The sequence below is a fragment of the Siphateles boraxobius genome, unplaced genomic scaffold, assembly GCF_051911475.1.
Source record: "Siphateles boraxobius isolate OS27281-9 unplaced genomic scaffold, OSU_SipBor_1 41, whole genome shotgun sequence".
Classification (NCBI taxonomy): domain Eukaryota; kingdom Metazoa; phylum Chordata; class Actinopteri; order Cypriniformes; family Leuciscidae; genus Siphateles; species Siphateles boraxobius.
Genome location: NW_027509042.1, coordinates 610,001 through 628,856, shown reverse-complemented (window position 1 = coordinate 628,856; position 18,856 = coordinate 610,001). Strand labels below are relative to the sequence as shown.

At 39.0% G+C, this 18,856-nt stretch overlaps 1 protein-coding gene across 4 annotated transcripts in view; it reads left to right on the top strand.

Annotated features, from left to right (window-relative positions):
- Window positions 1-16,849, top strand: part of ralgapb (Ral GTPase activating protein non-catalytic subunit beta) — a 55,275-nt gene extending 38,426 nt beyond the window's left edge. For all 4 annotated transcript variants that reach the window (XM_077197651.1, XM_077197653.1, XM_077197652.1 and 1 more), the window contains exons 22-30: window positions 290-499; window positions 1,750-1,908; window positions 2,389-2,548; window positions 5,417-5,539; window positions 6,323-6,459; window positions 11,991-12,096; window positions 12,685-12,760; window positions 12,833-12,981; window positions 14,422-16,849. In XM_077197651.1, coding sequence (XP_077053766.1) covers window positions 290-499; window positions 1,750-1,908; window positions 2,389-2,548; window positions 5,417-5,539; window positions 6,323-6,459; window positions 11,991-12,096; window positions 12,685-12,760; window positions 12,833-12,981; window positions 14,422-14,615 — 1,314 coding nt within the window. In that variant the 3' untranslated portion in view covers window positions 14,616-16,849. The remainder of the gene's footprint in view (window positions 1-289; window positions 500-1,749; window positions 1,909-2,388; window positions 2,549-5,416; window positions 5,540-6,322; window positions 6,460-11,990; window positions 12,097-12,684; window positions 12,761-12,832; window positions 12,982-14,421) is intronic.
- The last annotated feature ends 2,007 nt before the right edge of the window (window positions 16,850-18,856 follow it).

Below are 18,856 nucleotides of genomic sequence, written 5' to 3'. Positions count from 1 at the left end.
TAAAGTGACATAGTATATCTTTAAGTATGCTGTGCTGTGATAAACACAATAGTGAATACAAATTTCTGAATTGCTATTTGAAAAATTTCAATATTGTTTGGCTTCCTCTCTTCTTCGTGATAAGCGGGTTTGGCTGCATGAATAGAAGCATTCTAAAAATGCATACTTAAAATCTAAATAATTTGTAATATTTTGTGTGCGTTTATTAGAAAGTTGCACTCACAGTAGTCTTATCGGAGTACATGCTATATTGTTCATCTGTGTGTGTGTGTGTGTGTGTGTGTTTCAGTTGGAGCAGCAGCACGATAAGCTGCGAGCCGTGATGGGGAAGCAGATCGATTACGAGACCAAACTGGAGCACAACACGGAGGACTTGTGGAGGAATAAATCCTTCCCAGATCCACTGACCGACTGTAAACCACCAGCTCCTGCGCAAGAGTTTCAGACCGCCCGCCTCTTCCTCTCGCACTTCGGCTTTCTGTCACTAGAGGCGCTCAAGGTATGAGAACCGACAAGTTAATGCCAATTTATACTTCTGCGTTATGTCTGTGTTGCTCTGCAGTTACAGTGCCGAAACGCTAGTTGGCAGGGGAGGGTTTTAATGTTCCACTGTGTTTAGATTCCTCTCGGCTGTTTTGAGTTTAGGCTACTACAAGCAATGGCGACTGAAAGAGAGCGGATCATGTTGGAGTTGGAGCTTCTCGCTCATTCATTTCCATGTTTTTCACTGAATTTTCACTGAACTTCTGAATTTAAAAATGGCGGGCGGTGCAGAAGAACACGCCGGAAATGCGTAGGAGGAAACGCTATGCTAACAAGCCGACCAATCACAGATCTTGCGGTCCATGTTGTCGCAACGTGTAGTTACATTTTCGAGGAGGTGCACGTCAGGGTACGGGGTATGGTACACGTCTGTGCAGATGCTACGCCGTACCTACTGTGCACACGCCCGACGCAGAAGTATAAATTGGCCTTTAGTGTAGTTAACTAAAACCAGAGGTGTAAAGTCCAGGTTCAGAAAGTAAAAGTCCTCCTCAGTATTTTGTTCCAATCACTTGGATTTGCTAATTAGCACAGTTTTTCAGCCAGGAGAACTAATGAGTGAAATCCGCTGGCTGAGTTCATGGCTGGAATAAACATATTTACTTTCTGACCCCTGGACTTTACACCTATGACTAAAATGTTCAAACAAACTTTTTTTTTTTTTTTCACTTGACCACATAAAAAGAAACAAGATGTTTCAGTGTTCATTCAAACAGCACCTTCAGTTGTAAAAATACAGGAAGGAACTCTGACAAATATACACATAAGTCACATGATCCGCACACACGTAGAAGTCACATGACTACAAAGTTGTCCACATAGTATGATTGACAGAGTGGTTGGTATTCCCCATAACTTGCCTGGGGTATATTCATCAAAATGTTAATAAACATTATAGTAGTTTCTCAATGATACTCAAATAACACTTTTTATTTTGCACAGAAATATGTTCAAATATATTAAAAATATATATTTCGGCAATATCACAAAATCAGACAGCATTTGCGAGTTAACATTTTATTTCATTGAAATATGTATTTATTTAACTGCCATATATATATTTTTTTTTTTACCTTCTCTAGCTACTCTTAAAATAAAAAATATATATTTTACACATTAACAATTGTCTAATCTTCAAGTAGCTGGACTGCTCTAATTTGTGTCTGTGTGTGTGTGTCTGTGTGTGTGTGTGTGTGTGTGTCTCAGGAGCCTGGAAACAGTCGACTGCCTCCTCACCTCATCGCTCTCGACTCCTCTGTGTCAGGCTTTTTCGATGACATCGGATACCTGGACCTGTTACCGTCCCGACCGTGTGACACCGTGTTCATCTTCTACATGAAAGCAGGACAGAAGAGCAGTCAAGAGGTGAAACATCACAAGTGCATTCATCAGTTTTGTTGTACAGCTAATAGAATATTAAAGGGGTCATCGGATGCCCATTTTCCACAAGTTGGTATGATTACGGTCTTCATGTAAAGTTTGTAACATACTATGGTTAAAATTCCTCAATGGCTGTGTAAAACAAACACCCTTTTACCTCCTCAAAAACAGCTGTTCACAGCGACCCGTTTCGGTGCATGTCTCTTTAAATGATAATGAGCTGCTAATGTAAAATAAAATATGCTAATACGGGAAATATGCTAATACGGGACAGTCTGTCTGTGGTTGTGGGCGGAGAAAATCCAAACGGCTTGATTATTGAGAGTGTTTAGGCTTTTTGAAGATTAAAAAAACGGAGTGAATGTATGTTTTTTCATTGTATGGGTATTCTGTCCACACATTGCAAACACCACATAAAAGTGAATTTTGCATCCGATTACCATTTTAATGAGCTGGTGTGTGTAGATCTTGAGGAACGTGGAGTCATCGGCAAACGTGCAGCCACACTTTCTGGAGCTGCTGTTGTGTCTGGGATGGCCGGTGGAGGTCGGGCAACATCCGGGGTGGACGGGCAGTGTGTTTACCAGCTGGACCATCAACACATCCAACGGTGCTGAAACACCAGGTACACACACACACTTTTTCATTGTTTTCTATGGCAATGACGTTGCGTTGGTAGGAATACGCCAAAAACAACAACAACCACAACATGGAGGGGTTTGCAATAGAGATGTCTTATTTAAAACACTTTTTATTTTTTGTTTATATTTTATATGTCTCCGTTATATTGTCATTTTCTGCTCGTCTGGCACTTTGCAACAACACAGCATTGTTTCTGCATCAACTTTCAACATGTTTCCTATAACAACGTCTGACGTTTACATTTTACATGGCGTGAGAAAGTCACATAAACCACGTGAAATCCGATCAGATCATTCAAGACTGAAAAGGATTTCCAGAAACACGATTTGAATAGGATTTCAAATCACATATCAAACGGATTTGTAAAAAACAATTGTTTTTTTTTTGCTGTTCACATTAGCTAATTCTGATCGGATTTCAATCAGATATGCACAAAAATCAGATTTGGACTGACAGTCTGAACCTAGCCTATACAGTAGTAATAATATTATAATATATTCCATATAATAAATATAATAATATATTCCATGGGGTCACGAGCTTTTGGTTATGTGGCTCTCCATTTATGGAACTCACTTTTAAAACCGTTTAGGCAAACTTTTGTGATTTTAAGATTTTAAGCCTCCTCCACAGCTCCTCCCTCCACAGCTCCTCCCCCACAGCTCCTCCCTCCACAGCTCCTCCCCCACAGCTCCTCCCTCCACAGCTCCTCCCCCACAGCTCCTCCCTCCACAGCTCCTCCCCCACAGCTCCTCCCCAACAGCTCCTCCCCCACAGCTCCTCCCCCACAGCTCCTCCCCCACAGCTCCTCCCTCCACAGCTCCTCCCTCCACAGCTCCTCCCCCACAGCTCCTCCCTCCACAGCTCCTCCCCCACAGCTCCTCCCCCACAGCTCCTCCCTCCACAGCTCCTCCCCCACAGCTCCTCCCTCCACAGCTCCTCCCCCACAGCTCCTTCCTCCACAGCTCCTCCCCAACAGCTCCTCCCCCACAGCTCCTCCCCCACAGCTCCTCCCTCCACAGCTCCTCCCCCCACAGCTCCTCCCCCAAAGCTCCTCCCTCCACAGCTCCTCCCCAACAGCTCCTCCCCCACAGCTCCTCCCTCCACAGCTCCTCCCCCACAGCTCCTCCCTCCACAGCTCCTCCCCCAAAGCTCCTCCCTCCACAGCTCCTCCCCAACAGCTCCTCCCCCACAGCTCCTCCCCCACAGCTCCTCCCTCCACAGCTCCTTCCCCACAGCTCCTCCCTCCACAGCTCCTCCCTCCACAGCTCCTCCCCCACAGCTCCTCCCCCCACAGCTCCTCCCCCACAGCTCCTCCCCCACAGTTCCTCCCTCCACAGCTCCTCCCTCCACAGTTCCTCCCCCACAGGTCCTCCCCAACAGCTCCTCCCTCCACAGCTCCTCCCTCGACAGTTCCTCCCCCACAGCTCCCCCTCCACAGCTCCTCCCCCACAGTTCCTCCCTCCACAGCTCCTCCCTCCACAGTTCCTCCCCCACAGCTCCTTCCCCACAGCTCCTTCCCCACAGCTCCTCCCCCACAGCTCCTCCCTCCACAGTTCCTCCCCCACAGCTCCTCCCCCACAGCTCCTCCCCCACAGCTCCTCCCTCCACAGTTCCTCCCCCACAGCTCCTCCCCCACAGCTCCTCCCCCACAGTTCCTCCCCCACAGCTCCTCCCTCCACAGCTCCTCCCCCACTGCGGAGCCTGCCGTGAACGCGCAGGCTAGTAAGCAGGACCACCGATGACGGCGGATTACAAACAGTTATGGAATATTCACTAATAGGGACGAAACATCAACAAAATGCTTTACATTGACTATGGCCTGCCCATACTTTGACTACAAACTTGGTCCTCAAATCATTATGTATTTTGCAATACATGTAACTTTAAAACGTTGCACTCTTTCTATAAGTTATAAATAGGTAGTAAGATAACATTAAAGGATTAGTTAAAAAAAAACTTTTGCTGATCATTTACTCACCCCCATGTCATCCGAGATGTCCATGTCTTTCTTTCTTCAGTCGAAAAGAAATTAAGGTTTTTGATAAATATTCCAGGCTTTTTCTCCATAATGGACTTCAATAGGACACAAACGTTCAAGGACCAAATGACAGTTTCAGCGCAGCTTCAAAGGGCTTTAAACGATACCAGACGATGAATAAGGGTCTTATCTAGCGAAACGATCGGTCATTTCAAAAATAAATAAAAAACTTTAAGTTTTATAAGCACAAATGCTCGCCTTGCTCTGTTCTGTGATGCACGTTCGTGATCCTGTTCGAACTCGTTCATCAAAATGAACAAATCTTTTTTCGAGTCATTTCGTTCGTTGAATGAACGAAATGACTCCGAAAAAGACTCGTTCAAAATGAACAAATGACTCGAAAAAAGTTTCGTTCATTTGTATGAACGAGTTCGAACAGGAGAGTCACGAACGACGGTACGCGCTCGCGCTGTGCAAGAGAGGGGTGATCAGCGCATACACGAGCGTGATTGACTCTGCTAAGACATTCCTCCTGGCTCTGATTGGTTGTTTCTGACCAGGAGCGGTGTATTTCTGCAAATGATTTTCACAGATTATCTGTCTCATAATCTACTGTCAGGACATAATGACAGTTTTAACAAATATTTTTTTACAAAAGTTACCTACTGGAGCTTTAATGTTTGTTGCTGTTCTGGTTTTATTGTTTAATGTCATTGCTTTTATGGATTTTGTAAGGTGTCCTTGAGTGCCATGAAAAGGCGCCTATAAATGAAAATGTGTAATATAAAGATAAACCACTTTATGACTTTGATGACAGTGATGCTCATAGTGTAGCAGCAGATGAGGTGTCATGTGTTTGTGTTTGTGCAGATGATTCAGTGACTCTGGGTGACACCGGCGGAGGCGTGTTTAACGGAGAGAAGCGTGTGCTTTACTACGCAGACGCTCTGACAGAAATCGCGTTTGTCGTACCGTCTCTCAGCGACTCATCCGGTAAACTTCTGTTTCTACACTACACTGTTGCTGTATTCAAGCGCTTTTACGTATGATTATGTTTGCAGCTAAACACACTCGTGCATTTGAGGCAAAAAGTGCCGTTTCTGTCACATGCTGCAGAGGACTATTAATATCAGATTGATTTCTCAATTAGTGCAACATATTTAATTAATTAATAGTGATTTATTTATAGGGGTGTAACAATATATCGTGTCACAATATATCGCAATACAAAAATGCAACAATATGTATCTTGGATAGTGTCAATATGTATTGTGTATAGTTCACCCAAAATTACAATTACTGTGTGTAAAAAAAAAATCAAGTTTAAAGAGTTTTAGTGTCAGTACTACATTTAAACTACTATATATAATGTTGAATATAATGTATAATAATGCAATGAGGGAATATTTGTGGGTCCTGATAATGCCAAATGTCTCATGTTAACATTATTTTAAATATATCTATTCAGTGAAAAAGTGCAAGCATATTCGTCCAAATCAATTCTGTATTTTCAGCTTCAGAATCATGAATATTTTATTCTGGTGTGTCTGTTATCCTGTGCATTGGGTTTCCAGCACCAAGTCACAATGTAATATCAAATTTAGCATTTTAATCAACAGTAAAATATGTGTTAACTTTTTATCATGTCTCTCTTGATAGTATCGCAATAATATTGTATCGTGAGTTCAGTATCGTGAAATGTCTTGAATCTTGACATGAGGGAATTGTTACACCATTTATTTAATAAGACAAATGTCGATTTGTCTCCTAACGCAGCGGAGTCATCCGAGCACAGCTTCCCGACGGCAGACTCCGACTCACAGATGGAGCTGTTACCCAGTTTACTGAAACAGCCCAACCTCACGCTGGAGCTCTTCCCAAACCACTCCGACAACATGGGACCCGCCCAACGGGTAACTTCTCGTCTCATTCTCAGACCTGAGCTTCTCTAATGAGGCCGTTACTGGTTAAACGGTTTAACCTGGCCAGTATATCAGTCTGTCAGGAGTAGAGATGCACGGATGGGCTATTACTTCATACACAACCGCATCACAAAACTCATCATCCATCCACACCAACGTTTTTTGACCAATTTTCAAAGCTGCACCCGCCCGCCATCCACTGATTGTTTTAAGGTCTATGAGCGATGAAAGGCGCTGCTGACACGAGCCGCCTGTTCTAGAAAGGATACGCATGTACTTTTCGGATGTAGGTAACAATATTTAACAATGTATATATTTTTTTTTTCATTTGATTGGTTCAAGCACCACCCGCCCGAATTTAATCAAAATATTTTTTGTCACGTCCGCAGCTGTATCTGCCAACCGCGCATCTCTAGTCAGGAGTTATATAGTCATAGATATATACACTAGGGTAGGGTTGCACCAGCCGTTCGTAAGTTCTTTCTTAAATTGGAACGTAAAGTCCACACTAGAGGCTTAGTAACTACTAGCTAGTTTGTGACTAACTCTGTACTATATTCCGTTGCACCATTCGTTCGTATGGCAGAACGTAGCTAGTAGGTCGTAAGCTCTCCGTAAAGTAATGTGTAGTCGCATAATATGACGTTTAGCCTCGATGAGCCAGTAGCAGCCTTCAAATACATGAGCAGAAGTGTTGAATTGCCGTGAATTTAAGTTTATCCTTCATTCTAACAACTTTTGCCTCACGTTACTGTAAAAGTAAGTTTCCATTAAATACGATACTTGATCATGAATAACATAAGTGTTTTTATATGTAAATAACATTCAAACTATATTTGAAATGAAATAAGGATCAATAAATAAATATTGATATAAAAAACATAAGATATCAGTACGTTTATGGATTATGACTGATATTTGACATGCACAACATGGACCGATGCAAACAGCGGCGCTGTTTAGGACGGGTTGGTGTTAAAGAGCCGCTAACAAAGTTATCTTTTCACATAATGTTCTCTCTCTTAAAATGTAAGCGAGTGTAAATGTCAGCATTATCATATATGTCTAAAGAATTGAAGTCTGTCAGGTAAAAGAAGAGCTTATTGATGCAGTTTAGTCTGTCTGATATTTTATTCCAACCGTTACTCCTTATCGGAGGGTGCCGTAAATATTTAGTTGGAACGTAGAGTTACGTTTAAACTAAGTTTAATGGTGCAACGTAAAAATATTTAGTAGTTCGTAAGTTGTAACTTAGTTCCCATTTACGTCAAAACTATGCTAAGCTGTAACTTACGCACAGCTGGTGCAACCGGCCCTAGATGTCGCCTTGGGGTTCTATGCATGCGTCAAAACCGCCGCCATCTTGGAACAGGGGTCTTGTCAGAGGAAGTAGCTAGGTAACGCTGAATTCATGGATGATGCCAGACTTTTGTGCTGCGTATGGATGTTCACACGAATGAAATCTAAAAACCAGACAGCAAGGGATTCCATTTCACAAGAATGTGAAATTTTGTAAATTTTTTACAATTTCTTTGGACTCAATGATAAATACATGTCTGACCGTTGTAACGAACCAAAAAAACTAGAATATCACATTCATGGCGATTTATGGTGATTAATTTCCGTTAGAACTTTTCCTACATTGACGCTGATGCATTAAAGAGGAGGGGCTCCCGTTCCATGATGGCGGCTCTATTGACGCATTCGTTCCAATGAACTGCCGTAGCCAAGGTGACATCTAGTGTACATATCTATGGGAGTTATCAAGCAATGAAGCACACAAGTCGGGTTGCAAACTTCATTCATCTTGTTTTCTCATACGACTCAGGAGTGTGCGCCAAGAGAATAACTGTTACTCAAAGCTTCTAAATCAATTCGCATTTATTTGTATAGCGCTTTTCACAATGCATATCATTTCAAAGCAGCTTTACAACACAAATTATAAGGTCTAAGCCACCGGAGGCCTAATTTAGGAAAAAATAGGGAAAAGGAAGAACGGAAATATGCAGAAGACAAAGGCATGTATGCAGCTAACATTCATCTCATTATAATAATATGCATATAATAAAATAGGCTAATTTATCACTTATGCTATGTTGCTTGCTATGCTGTTACACATAGGGCAACAATATACATTTTTCTGTCTAACTAGCTTACATTATCAGACAGTACAATGTGACCATAATGTAACTTTAACAAATGTACTATCACTCACTTTTATATTTATTTTTGGTAACACTTTATTTCGATAGTCCAGTTTAGACATTCTAATAACTGTAAGTAACTTTGCAGCTAGAGTATTAGTAGACTGTAGTAGACTCTCAGTAGAGTATTAGTAAACTGTCAGTAGTGTATTAGTTGACTGTAGTAGACTCTCAGTAGTGTATTAGTAGAATGTAGTAGACTCTCAGTAGAGTATTAGTAGACTGTAGTAGACTCTCAGTAGACTGTAGTAAACAGTCTGTAGTGTATTAGTAGACTGTAGTAGACTGTCTGTAGAGTATTAGTAGACTGTAGTAGACTGTCTGTAGAGTATTAGTAGACTGTAGTAAACTGTCAGTAGAGTATTAGTAGACTAGTAAACTGTCAGTAGAGTATTAGTAGACTGTAGTAGACTCAGTAGAGTATTAGTACCTAGTAAACTCTGTAGAGTATTAGTAGACTGTAGTAGACTCTCAGTAGAGTATTAGTAGACTAGTAAACTGTCAGTAGAGTATTAGTAGACTAGTAAACTGTCAGTAGAGTATTATTAGACTGTAGTAGACTCAGTAGAGTATTAGTAATCTAGTAAACTCTGTAGAGTATTAGTAGACTCAGTAGAGTATTATTAGACTGTAGTAGACTCTCAGTAGAGTATTAGTAGACTAGTAAACTGTCAGTAGAGTATTAGTAGACTGTAGTAGACTCAGTAGAGTATTAGTAAACTAGTAAACTCTGTAGAGTATTAGTAGAGTATTAGTAAACTAGTAAACTCTGTAGAGTATTAGTAGAGTATTAGTAGACTGTAGTAAACCGTCAGTAGAGTATTATTAGACACTCAGTAGAGTATTAGTAGACTAGTACACTCTGTAGAGTATTAGTAGAGTATTAGTAGACTGTAGTAAACTGTCAGTAGAGTATTAGTAGACACTCAGTAGAGTATTAGTAGACACTCAGTAGAACTCAGTAGAGTATTAATAGACACTCAGTAGAGTATAAGTAGACACTCAGTAGAAATCAGTAGAGTATTAGTAGACACTCAGTAGAGTATTAGTAGACACTCAGTAGAGTATTAGTGACACTCAGTAGAGTATTAGTAGACTAGTAAACTGTCAGTAGAGTATTAGTAGACTCAGTAGAGTATTAGTAGACTAGTAAACTGTCAGTAGAGTATTAGTAGATTCTCAGTAGAGTATTAGTAGACTAGTAAACTGTCAGAGTATCAGTAGACTCTCAGTAGAGTATTAGTAGACTAGTAAACTGTCGGTAGAGTATTAGTAGAGTGTAGTAGACTCAGTAGAGTATTAGTAGACTAGTAAACTGTCAGTAGAGTATTAGTAGATTCCCAGTAGAGTATTAGTAGACATTCAGTAGAGTATTAGTAGACTAGTAAACTGTCAGTGGAGTATTAGTAGACTCTCAGTAGAGTATTAGTAGACTCAGTAGAGTATTAGTAGACTAGTAAACTGTCAGTAGAGTATTAGTAGATTCTCAGTAGAGTATTAGTAGACTAATAAACTGTCAGTAGAGTATTAGTAGACTAGTAAACTGTCTGTAGAGTATTAGTAGACTAGTAAACTGTCTGTAGAGTATTAGTAGACTAGTAAACTGTCAGTAGAGTATTATTAGACTATAGTAAACTGTCAGTAGAGTATTAGTAGACTAGTAAACTGTCAGTAGAGTATTAGTAGACTGTAGTAAACTGTCAGTAGAGTATTAGTAGACTCTCAGTAGAGTATTAGTAGACTAGTAAACTGTCAGTAGAGTATTAGTAGAGTGTAGTAGACTCAGTAGAGTATTATTAGACTAGTAAACTGTCAGTAGAGTATTAGTAGATTGTAGTAGACTCAGTAGAGTATTAGTAGACTAGTAAACTGTCAGTAGAGTATTAGTAGATTCTCAGTAGAGGATTAGTAGACTAGTAAACTGTCAGTAGAGTATTAGTAGACTGTAGTAGACTCAGTAGAGTATTAGTAGACTAGTAAACTGTCTGTAGAGTATTAGTAGACTAGTAAACTGTCAGTAGAGTATTAGTAGACTGTAGTAAACTGTCAGTAGAGTATTATTAGACTGTAGTAAACTGTCAGTAGAGTATTATTAGACTGTAGTAAACTGTCAGTAGAGTATTATTAGACTGTAGTAAACTGTCAGTAGAGTATTAGTAGACTGTAGTAAACTGTCAGTAGAGTATTAGTAGACTGTAGTAGACTCAGTAGAGTATTAGTAGACTAGTAAACTGTCAGTAGAGTATTAGTAGACTGTAGTAAACTGTCAGTAGAGTATTAGTAGACTAGTAAACTGTCAGTAGAGTATTATTAGACTGTAGTAAACTGTCAGTAGAGTATTAGTAGACTCTCAGTAGAGTATTAGTAGACTGTAGTAAACTGTCAGTAGAGTTTTAGTAGACTGTAGTAGCCTGTCAGTAGAGTATTTGTAGACTGTAGTAAACTGTCAGTAGAGTTTTAGTGGACTGTAGTAACCTGTCAGTAGAGTATTAGTAGAGTATGAGTAGACTGTATTAAACTGTCAGTAGAGTTTTAGTAGACTGTCTGTAGAGTATTAGTAGACTTTAGTAGACTCTCAGTAGAGTATTAGTAGACCGTAGTAAACTGTCAGTAGAGTATTAGTAGATGTACAATCGACTTCTAAAAAAATCTACATTCTCAATTTCATTCATGGTGATGACATGAAAAATGTGCTTTGGTTTAGTGGACAATTTCTGCCATCTACTGGAAAACAAACTCTTTTAAAAGTAAAATAACGGTAACACTTTACATTAAGGTTCATTAGTTAATGTATTAACTAACATGAACTAACCATTAGCAATACATTTGTTACAGTATTTATTAATCTTTATTAATGTGAGTTAATACAAATACAGCTGTTCGTTGTTTTTTCATGTTAGTTCACAGTGCATTAACTAATGTTAACAATATTTTAATAAAGTATTAGTAAATGTTGAGATTAACATTAACAAAGATTAATGAATGCTGTATAAGTGCAGTTCATCATTATTTCATGCTAACTAATGTAGTACTAATGAACCTTATTGTAAAGTGTTACCAAAATAACATAAATTTTTAACTACAGTCACTAGATTATTCAATGGTTTCTCAGCTTTGATCACAGGAATACATTACATTTAAAATATATTCACATAGAAATTTTTATTGGTAATTATATTTTACAATATTACTGTTTTTACTGTATTTTAGATCAAATAAATGCAGCCTTGGTGAGCATAAGCGACTTCTTTCAAACACAAAAAAAAAGGTAATTATTCCAAACTTTTGAGCGTTAGTGTATAATGTTTATTTCTTCAGTCCCCTACAGTGAAAAGCAAGAAGTTGCCGCCCGGAAGAACAATACCACCATTAGGACCCGACACTAAAGTGCTGGTCGTGTGGGTCGAGCGATATGATGACATCGGTAAAATGTTTTCCACTCCTTCATATACATTACAGCTCCTTGATTTCAATTTAAGGTGTCAATTACAACAACAGTGATAAATAAACCTATATTCAATGTGAATTTGATTCTATTTGTGAAATTTACTTGTAATTTCTGAGTGAAAATTGTTTCGAAGTAAACATACACCATTTTTTTTCAATGTAGCTTTAATTGTGTTCTTTTAAAAACAAAAAATAAAGGTCACACTTTAAAATAAGGTTCATTAGTTAATGTATTAACTAACATTAACTAAAAATGAACCATGCATGTTACAGTATTTATTAATCTTTGTTAATGTTAGTTAATAAAAAACACAGCTGTTCATTGTTTGTTCATGTTAGTTCACAGTGCATTAACTAAAGTTAACAAATACAACCTTTGATTTTAATAATGTATTAGTAAATGTTGAAATTAACATTACCTAACTAATATTCATAAATGCTGATGAAGTATTGTTCATTCTTAGTTCATGTTAACTAAGGTAGTTAATTAATTTTAATTAATGAACCTTGTTGTAAGGTGTTACCAAAATAAAATAAAAAATTAAAACGTGTTCTTTTCTGGCAGAAAACTTCCCTGTGTCGGAGTTACTGGCGGAGACGAGCACCGGCGTGGAGACGGCCGTCAATAGCAGCGCTTCCAGGTAATAAACCGTTAGTAAGACTGATTTCAGACCCGGACATGATCTCATTCGCCCTCACCTGTTCTCACTCAGGTCCAGCTCTTCAGAGAAGGACGTTCCCATCGTTTTCATCCATCCGCTGAAGACCGGCCTGTTTCGGATCAAACTACATGGTGCTATGGGCAAATTCAACATGGTCATTCCACTAGTGGACAACATGGTGGTTAGCAGGAGATCCCTTGGTGAGTGCGTGTGCGAGTGCGTGAGCATTTGCGAGTGCGTGAGCATTTGCGAGTGCGTGAGCATTTGCGAGTGCGTGTGTGTTTGCGAGTGCATTTGCGAGTGCGCTTGCGTGTGACTTTGCGAGTGACTTTGCGAGTGCCTTTGCGAGTGCGAGTGCTTTTGCGAGTGCCTTTGCGAGTGCGTTTGCGAGTGCATTTGCCTTTGCGAGTGCGTTTGCGAGTGCGTTTGCGAGTGCGTTTGCGAGTGCGTTTGCGAGTGCGTTTGCGAGTGCGTGTGTGTTTGTGAGTGCGTTTGCGAGTGCGTGTGTGTTTGTGAGTGCCTTTGCGAGTGCGTTTGCGAGTGCGTTTGCCTTTGCGAGTGCCTTTGCGAGTGCGTTTGCGAGTGCGTTTGCCTTTGCGAGTGCGTTTGCGAGTGCCTTTGCGAGTGCGTTTGCCTTTGCGAGTGCCTTTGCGAGTGCGTTTGCGAGTGCCTTTGCGAGTGCGTTTGCGAGTGCGTTTGCAAGTGCTTTTGCGAGTGCCTTTGCGAGTCCCTTTGCGAGTGCCTTTGCGAGTCCCTTTGCGAGTGCATGTGCCTTTGCGAGTGCATGTGCGTTTACGAGTGCCTTTGCGAGTGCGCTTGCGTGTGACTTTGCGAGTGACTTTGCGAGTGCGTTTGCGAGTGCCTTTGCGAGTGCCTCTGCGTTTGCGAGTGCGTTTGCCTTTGCGAGTGCTTTTGCCTTTGCGAGTGCGTTTGCCTTTGCGAGTGCGTTTGCAAGTGTGTTTGCGAGTGCCTTTGCGAGTGCCTTTGCGAGTGCCTCTGCGTTTGCGAGTGCGTTTGCAAGTGTGTTTGCGAGTGACTTTGCGAGTGCGTTTGCGAGTGCCTTTGCGAGTGCCTCTGCGTTTGCGAGTGCGTTTGCCTTTGCGAGTGCGTTTGCGAGTGCTTTTGCCTTTGCGAGTGCGTTTGCGAGTGCGTTTGCCTTTGCGAGTGCGTTTGCAAGTGTGTTTGCGAGTGCCTTTGCGAGTGCCTTTGCGAGTGCGTTTGCCTTTGCGAGTGCTTTTGCGAGTGCGTTTGCGAGTGCGTTTGCGAGTGCTTTTGCGAGTGCTTTTGCGAGTGCTTTTGCGAGTGCGTTTGCGAGTGCGTTTGCGAGTGCTTTTGCGAGTGCTTTTGCGAGTGCTTTTGCGAGTGCTTTTGCGAGTGCGTTTGCGAGTGCGTTTGCGAGTGCTTTTGCGAGTGCTTTTGCGAGTGCGTTTGCGAGTGCATGTGCCTTTGCTGGTGCGTGTGACTTTGCGTGTGCGTGTGACAGTGTGTGTGCCTTAGCGAGTGCGTGTGACTTTGCTGGTGCGTGTGACTTTGCGAGTGCGTGTGCATTTGCGTGTGCTAGTGCGTTTGCGAGTGCGTTTGCGAGTGCGTGTGTGTGTGTGTGTAATCATGAAATTTTGTCATTCTCTCCCCCTCTTCAGGATTCCTGGTGCGACAGACTGTAATAAATGCGTGTCGGAGGAAGCGTCTGGAGAGTGACTCTTACAGCCCTCCACACGTGCGGCGGAAACAGAAGATTGCAGAAATCGTGAACCGTTATCGCAACAAACAGCTTGAGCCCGAGTTTTACACCTCGCTGTTCCTGGAGGTCGGGGAGGCGAGCCTCAACCCATAAACAGTCGCAGATGAAGGTGGAATTATTCTGCACTCGAGTTGCTGGTTTTGTTTGAATTACGTTTTTAATGTTGATTGGCCAAATACTTGCTCAACTCGACCTCTACACGATCAGCGCCCACCTGACACGATGATCATTGTTCCGTATCTTCAAACGGACACTTTATTTCTCCTGTGAATCTCACAAAAACCTGTCAAAGTTACATTTCACCCCCAAAATAAATTTGATGTATATATGCAAAATATATATTTCTTTATTTTGCATAAAGAAAATAAGCCTGTTTTTATTACGACTTTTGGGACATTTTTTTCGTAACGTTTAAGCTAATTTCCCCCAAATTTGCATTACATGTATTTTTTTGCTTCTAATAAATTATTTTAAGAATGAATTTAATAAATAAAAATTATAAAGATCAACTTTCATTGTTCTCAAATGTGATACTCATTACCGTAACACCATAAAAATATGTAATACAATTATTTAATCTGCGTAATTAAAAAAGCAGTACAACAAATACCAGCATGATTTATAAATACTTGAAATAGTACATCATTATTCTTTGCACATTACAGTAATGACAAGAGACTGTTGATGAAAATGTCAATTAATATCAATCTAAAAATAAACACGTAACATTCCTAAAAACAGGCTTTTATTTTTCTTCAAACGAAATATGATTTATTTTGTGCAGTGAAATCGAACTCATTGAGCGGTTTCATGAGATTCACCCGTTACTGTACTTCACAATGAATGACGTTTTATTTGATCATGTTTATTATTTGAAGGACTGCAACAGTAAACGTCCTCGTGTGAAGCACTATTGAAATGAACACTAATGTCCACTGATGTGATGCCAGTATCTTCATCATGTACAGTAGTACAGTAGCTCACCTCAGCACTGCTCGCTTTCTTTCTGACAAGAGTTTCAGTCTGCAGGCGATGAGGGATGAATGGAAGCCACAGAATAAAAATAAAAAAGGTAATTGCGACTTTGTCACATAATTATTATTATTTTTCTCAGAATCGCCAGTTTATATCTCACAATTGTGAGAATTGAGGGATATAAACGCGAGAAGAACTGAGTTTATATATTGAAATTCAGACTTTATAATTCGCAATTGCACATTTATATCTCGCTATTCTGACTTTTTTCTCGTAATTGTGAGTTGTTAAGTCAGAATTGTAAGATGTAAACTTGCAATTGTGAGAAAGCTCAGTATTGCAAGATATTTAAAAAGTTAAATGACAAATCTGACTTTTTTTTTCTCATAATTTCAAGCTTATATCTCACAATTCTGATTTTTTTCCCCCAAAAAATTCTGAGTTTATATCACAATTCTGATACAAAAAGTCGTAATTACTTTTTTAATTCAGTGGCGCTTTAATAGGAATGACTGAGAAACAGATATTCAGTCACTTGACATTTTGATGCCATAAATTGCCAAAAGCAAACACACTACAGAGTACGTAGTGATTTTCACCGGACTGGTCCTTATTGGCCATAGATGTGACATTACTTCGACCCATAATGCATTTCAGTCGAAAGACATTATAAGGGCTTATCATTTATTTATTTATTTCTTAGTGTTTTTCACATATTGTGACACTTCTTTCCACTTTCCCATTCGCCAGGTTTCATTTACTCAGCGTTTTTATCTTCAAATCAAGCTGATTCACCAATTTGACGTTCACAAAGCAGTTCGATCTCCTTTCATATTCTAGAAAGCACTTTTAGATATTAAATATGACTGTTTCCATCCTCACCCAGGTTGATCTGTATTGATTTGTTTCAGTTTTCATTATGAAAATGCCTTTATATACGGTGATCACCTCTCGTGTCATAGAATAATGAGGCGTCGGCGAAACACAACACCAGTTTTGATCTTGTTATTCTGGAAGAGAATTACACGCCCCACGTTTGCTCCTATTAACACAACGTCTGTTTTTGTAAGAACGAACTGAATTGACTTGCTTCCTGTGCTCTGGTTGCTCGAGGGCGGCTCTTTTTCCGAGTGTAAATATTGACGGCATGGACTTTGTATAAAGTTTGACTTTCTATGTAAATATGCGGGTGTGAAGTTCTGCTCACTCATCTTATACTATTGATTAGGGACGGCACAACGGATGAACGATTGTTTGTATTTATGCCATCATCATATATGTGTCCAAAAGATGCATTGGATATTGAATGTAACACATGTAATGAAATAAAGATTTTAATTAAATTCTTATCATATAATGTGTGTGTGTGTCTGTCTGTCTTTTTTCCTTCCTTTCTTTCTTTCTTCCTTCCATTTTTCTTTTTCTTCCTTCCTTTCTTCCTTTCTTTCTTCCTTCCTTTTTTCTTTTCTTTCTTCTTTTCTTTCTTCTTTTCTTTTTTCTTTTCTTTCTTCCTTCCTTTTTTCTTTTCTTTCTTCTTTTCTTTCTCCTTCCTTTTTTCTTTTCTTTCTTCCTTCCTTCCTTTTTTCTTTTCTTTCTTCCTTTCTTTCTTCCTTCCTTTTTTCTTTTCTTTCTTCCTTTCTTCCTTCCTTTTTTCTTTTCTTTCTTCTTTTCTTTCTCCTTCCTTTTTTCTTTTCTTTCTTCCTTCCTTCCTTTTTTCTTTTCTTTCTTCCTTTCTTTCTTCCTTCCTTTTTTCTTTTCTTTCTTCCTTTCTTCCTTCCTTTTTTCTTTTTTTTCTTCCTTTCTTTTTTCTTTTCTTTCTTCCTTCCTTTTTTCTTCCTTTCTTTCTTCCTTCCTTTTTTTCTTCCTTCCTTTCTTTCTTCCTTTCTTTCTTCCTTCCTTTTTTTTCTTTCTTCCTTTCTTTCTTCCTTCCTTTTTTCTTTTCTTTCTTCCTTTCTTCCTTCCTTTTTTTTTCTTTCTTCCTTTCTTCCTTCCTTTTTTCTTTTCTTTCTTCCTTTCTTTTTCCTTCCTTTTTTCTTTTCTTTCTTCCTTTCTTTTTTCTTTTCTTTCTTCTTTTCTTTCTTCCTTCCTTTTTTCTTTTCTTTCTTCCTTTCTTCCTTCCTTTTTTCTTTTTCTTCCTTCCTTTCTTCCTTTCTTTCTTCCTTCCTTTTTTCTTTTCTTTTTTCTTTTCTTTCTTCCTTCCTTTTTTCTTTCCTTTCTACCTTCCTTTTTTCTTTTCTTTCTTCCTTTCTTTCTTCCTTCCTTTTTTCTTTTCTTTCTTCTTTTCTTTCTTCCTTCCTTTTTTCTTTTCTTTCTTCCTTTCTTCCTTCCTTTTTTCTTTTCTTTCTTCCTTTCTTCCTTCCTTTTTTCTTTGTTTTCTTCCTTTCTTTCTTCCTTCCTTTTTTCTTTTCTTTCTTCTTTTCTTTCTTCCTTCCTTTTTTCTTTTCTTTCTTCCTTTCTTCCTTCCTTTTTTCTTTTCTTTCTTCCTTCCTTTTTTCTTTTCTTTCTTCCTTTCTTTCTTCCTTCCTTTTTTCTTTTCTTTCTTCTTTTCTTTCTTCCTTCCTTTTTTCTTTTCTTTCTTCCTTTCTTCCTTCCTTTTTTCTTTCTTCCTTCCTTTTTTCTTTTCTTTCTTCCTTTCTTTCTTCCTTCCTTTTTTCTTTTCTTTCTTCTTTTCTTTCTTCCTTCCTTTTTTCTTTTCTTTCTTCCTTTCTTCCTTCCTTTTTTCTTTTCTTTCTTCCTTTCTTCCTTCCTTTTTTCTTTGTTTTCTTCCTTTCTTTCTTCCTTCCTTTTTTCTTTTCTTTCTTCTTTTCTTTCTTCCTTCCTTTTTTCTTTTCTTTCTTCCTTTCTTCCTTCCTTTTTTCTTTTCTTTCTTCCTTCCTTTTTTCTTTTCTTTCTTCCTTTCTTTCTTCCTTCCTTTTTTCTTTTCTTTCTTCTTTTCTTTCTTCCTTCCTTTTTTCTTTTCTTTCTTCCTTTCTTCCTTCCTTTTTTCTTTCTTCCTTCCTTTTTTCTTTTCTTTCTTTCTTCCTTTCTTTCTTCCTTTTTTCTTTTTTTCTTCCTTTCTTTTTTCTTTTCTTTCTTCATTCCTTTTTTTCTTCCTTTCTTTCTTCCTTCCTTTTTTTCTTTCTTCCTTTCTTTCTACCTTCCTTTTTTCTTTTCTTTCTTTCTTCCTTTCTTTCTACCTTCCTTTTTTCTTTTCTTTCTTTCTTCCTTTCTTTCTACCTTCCTTTTTTCTTTTCTTTCTTTCTTCCTTTCTTTTTTCATTCCTTTTTTCTTTTCTTTCTTCCTTCCTTTCTTCCTTCCTTTTTTCTTTTCTTCCTTTCTTTTTTTTCCTTTCTTCCTTTCTCTTTTCTTATTCAACAAAA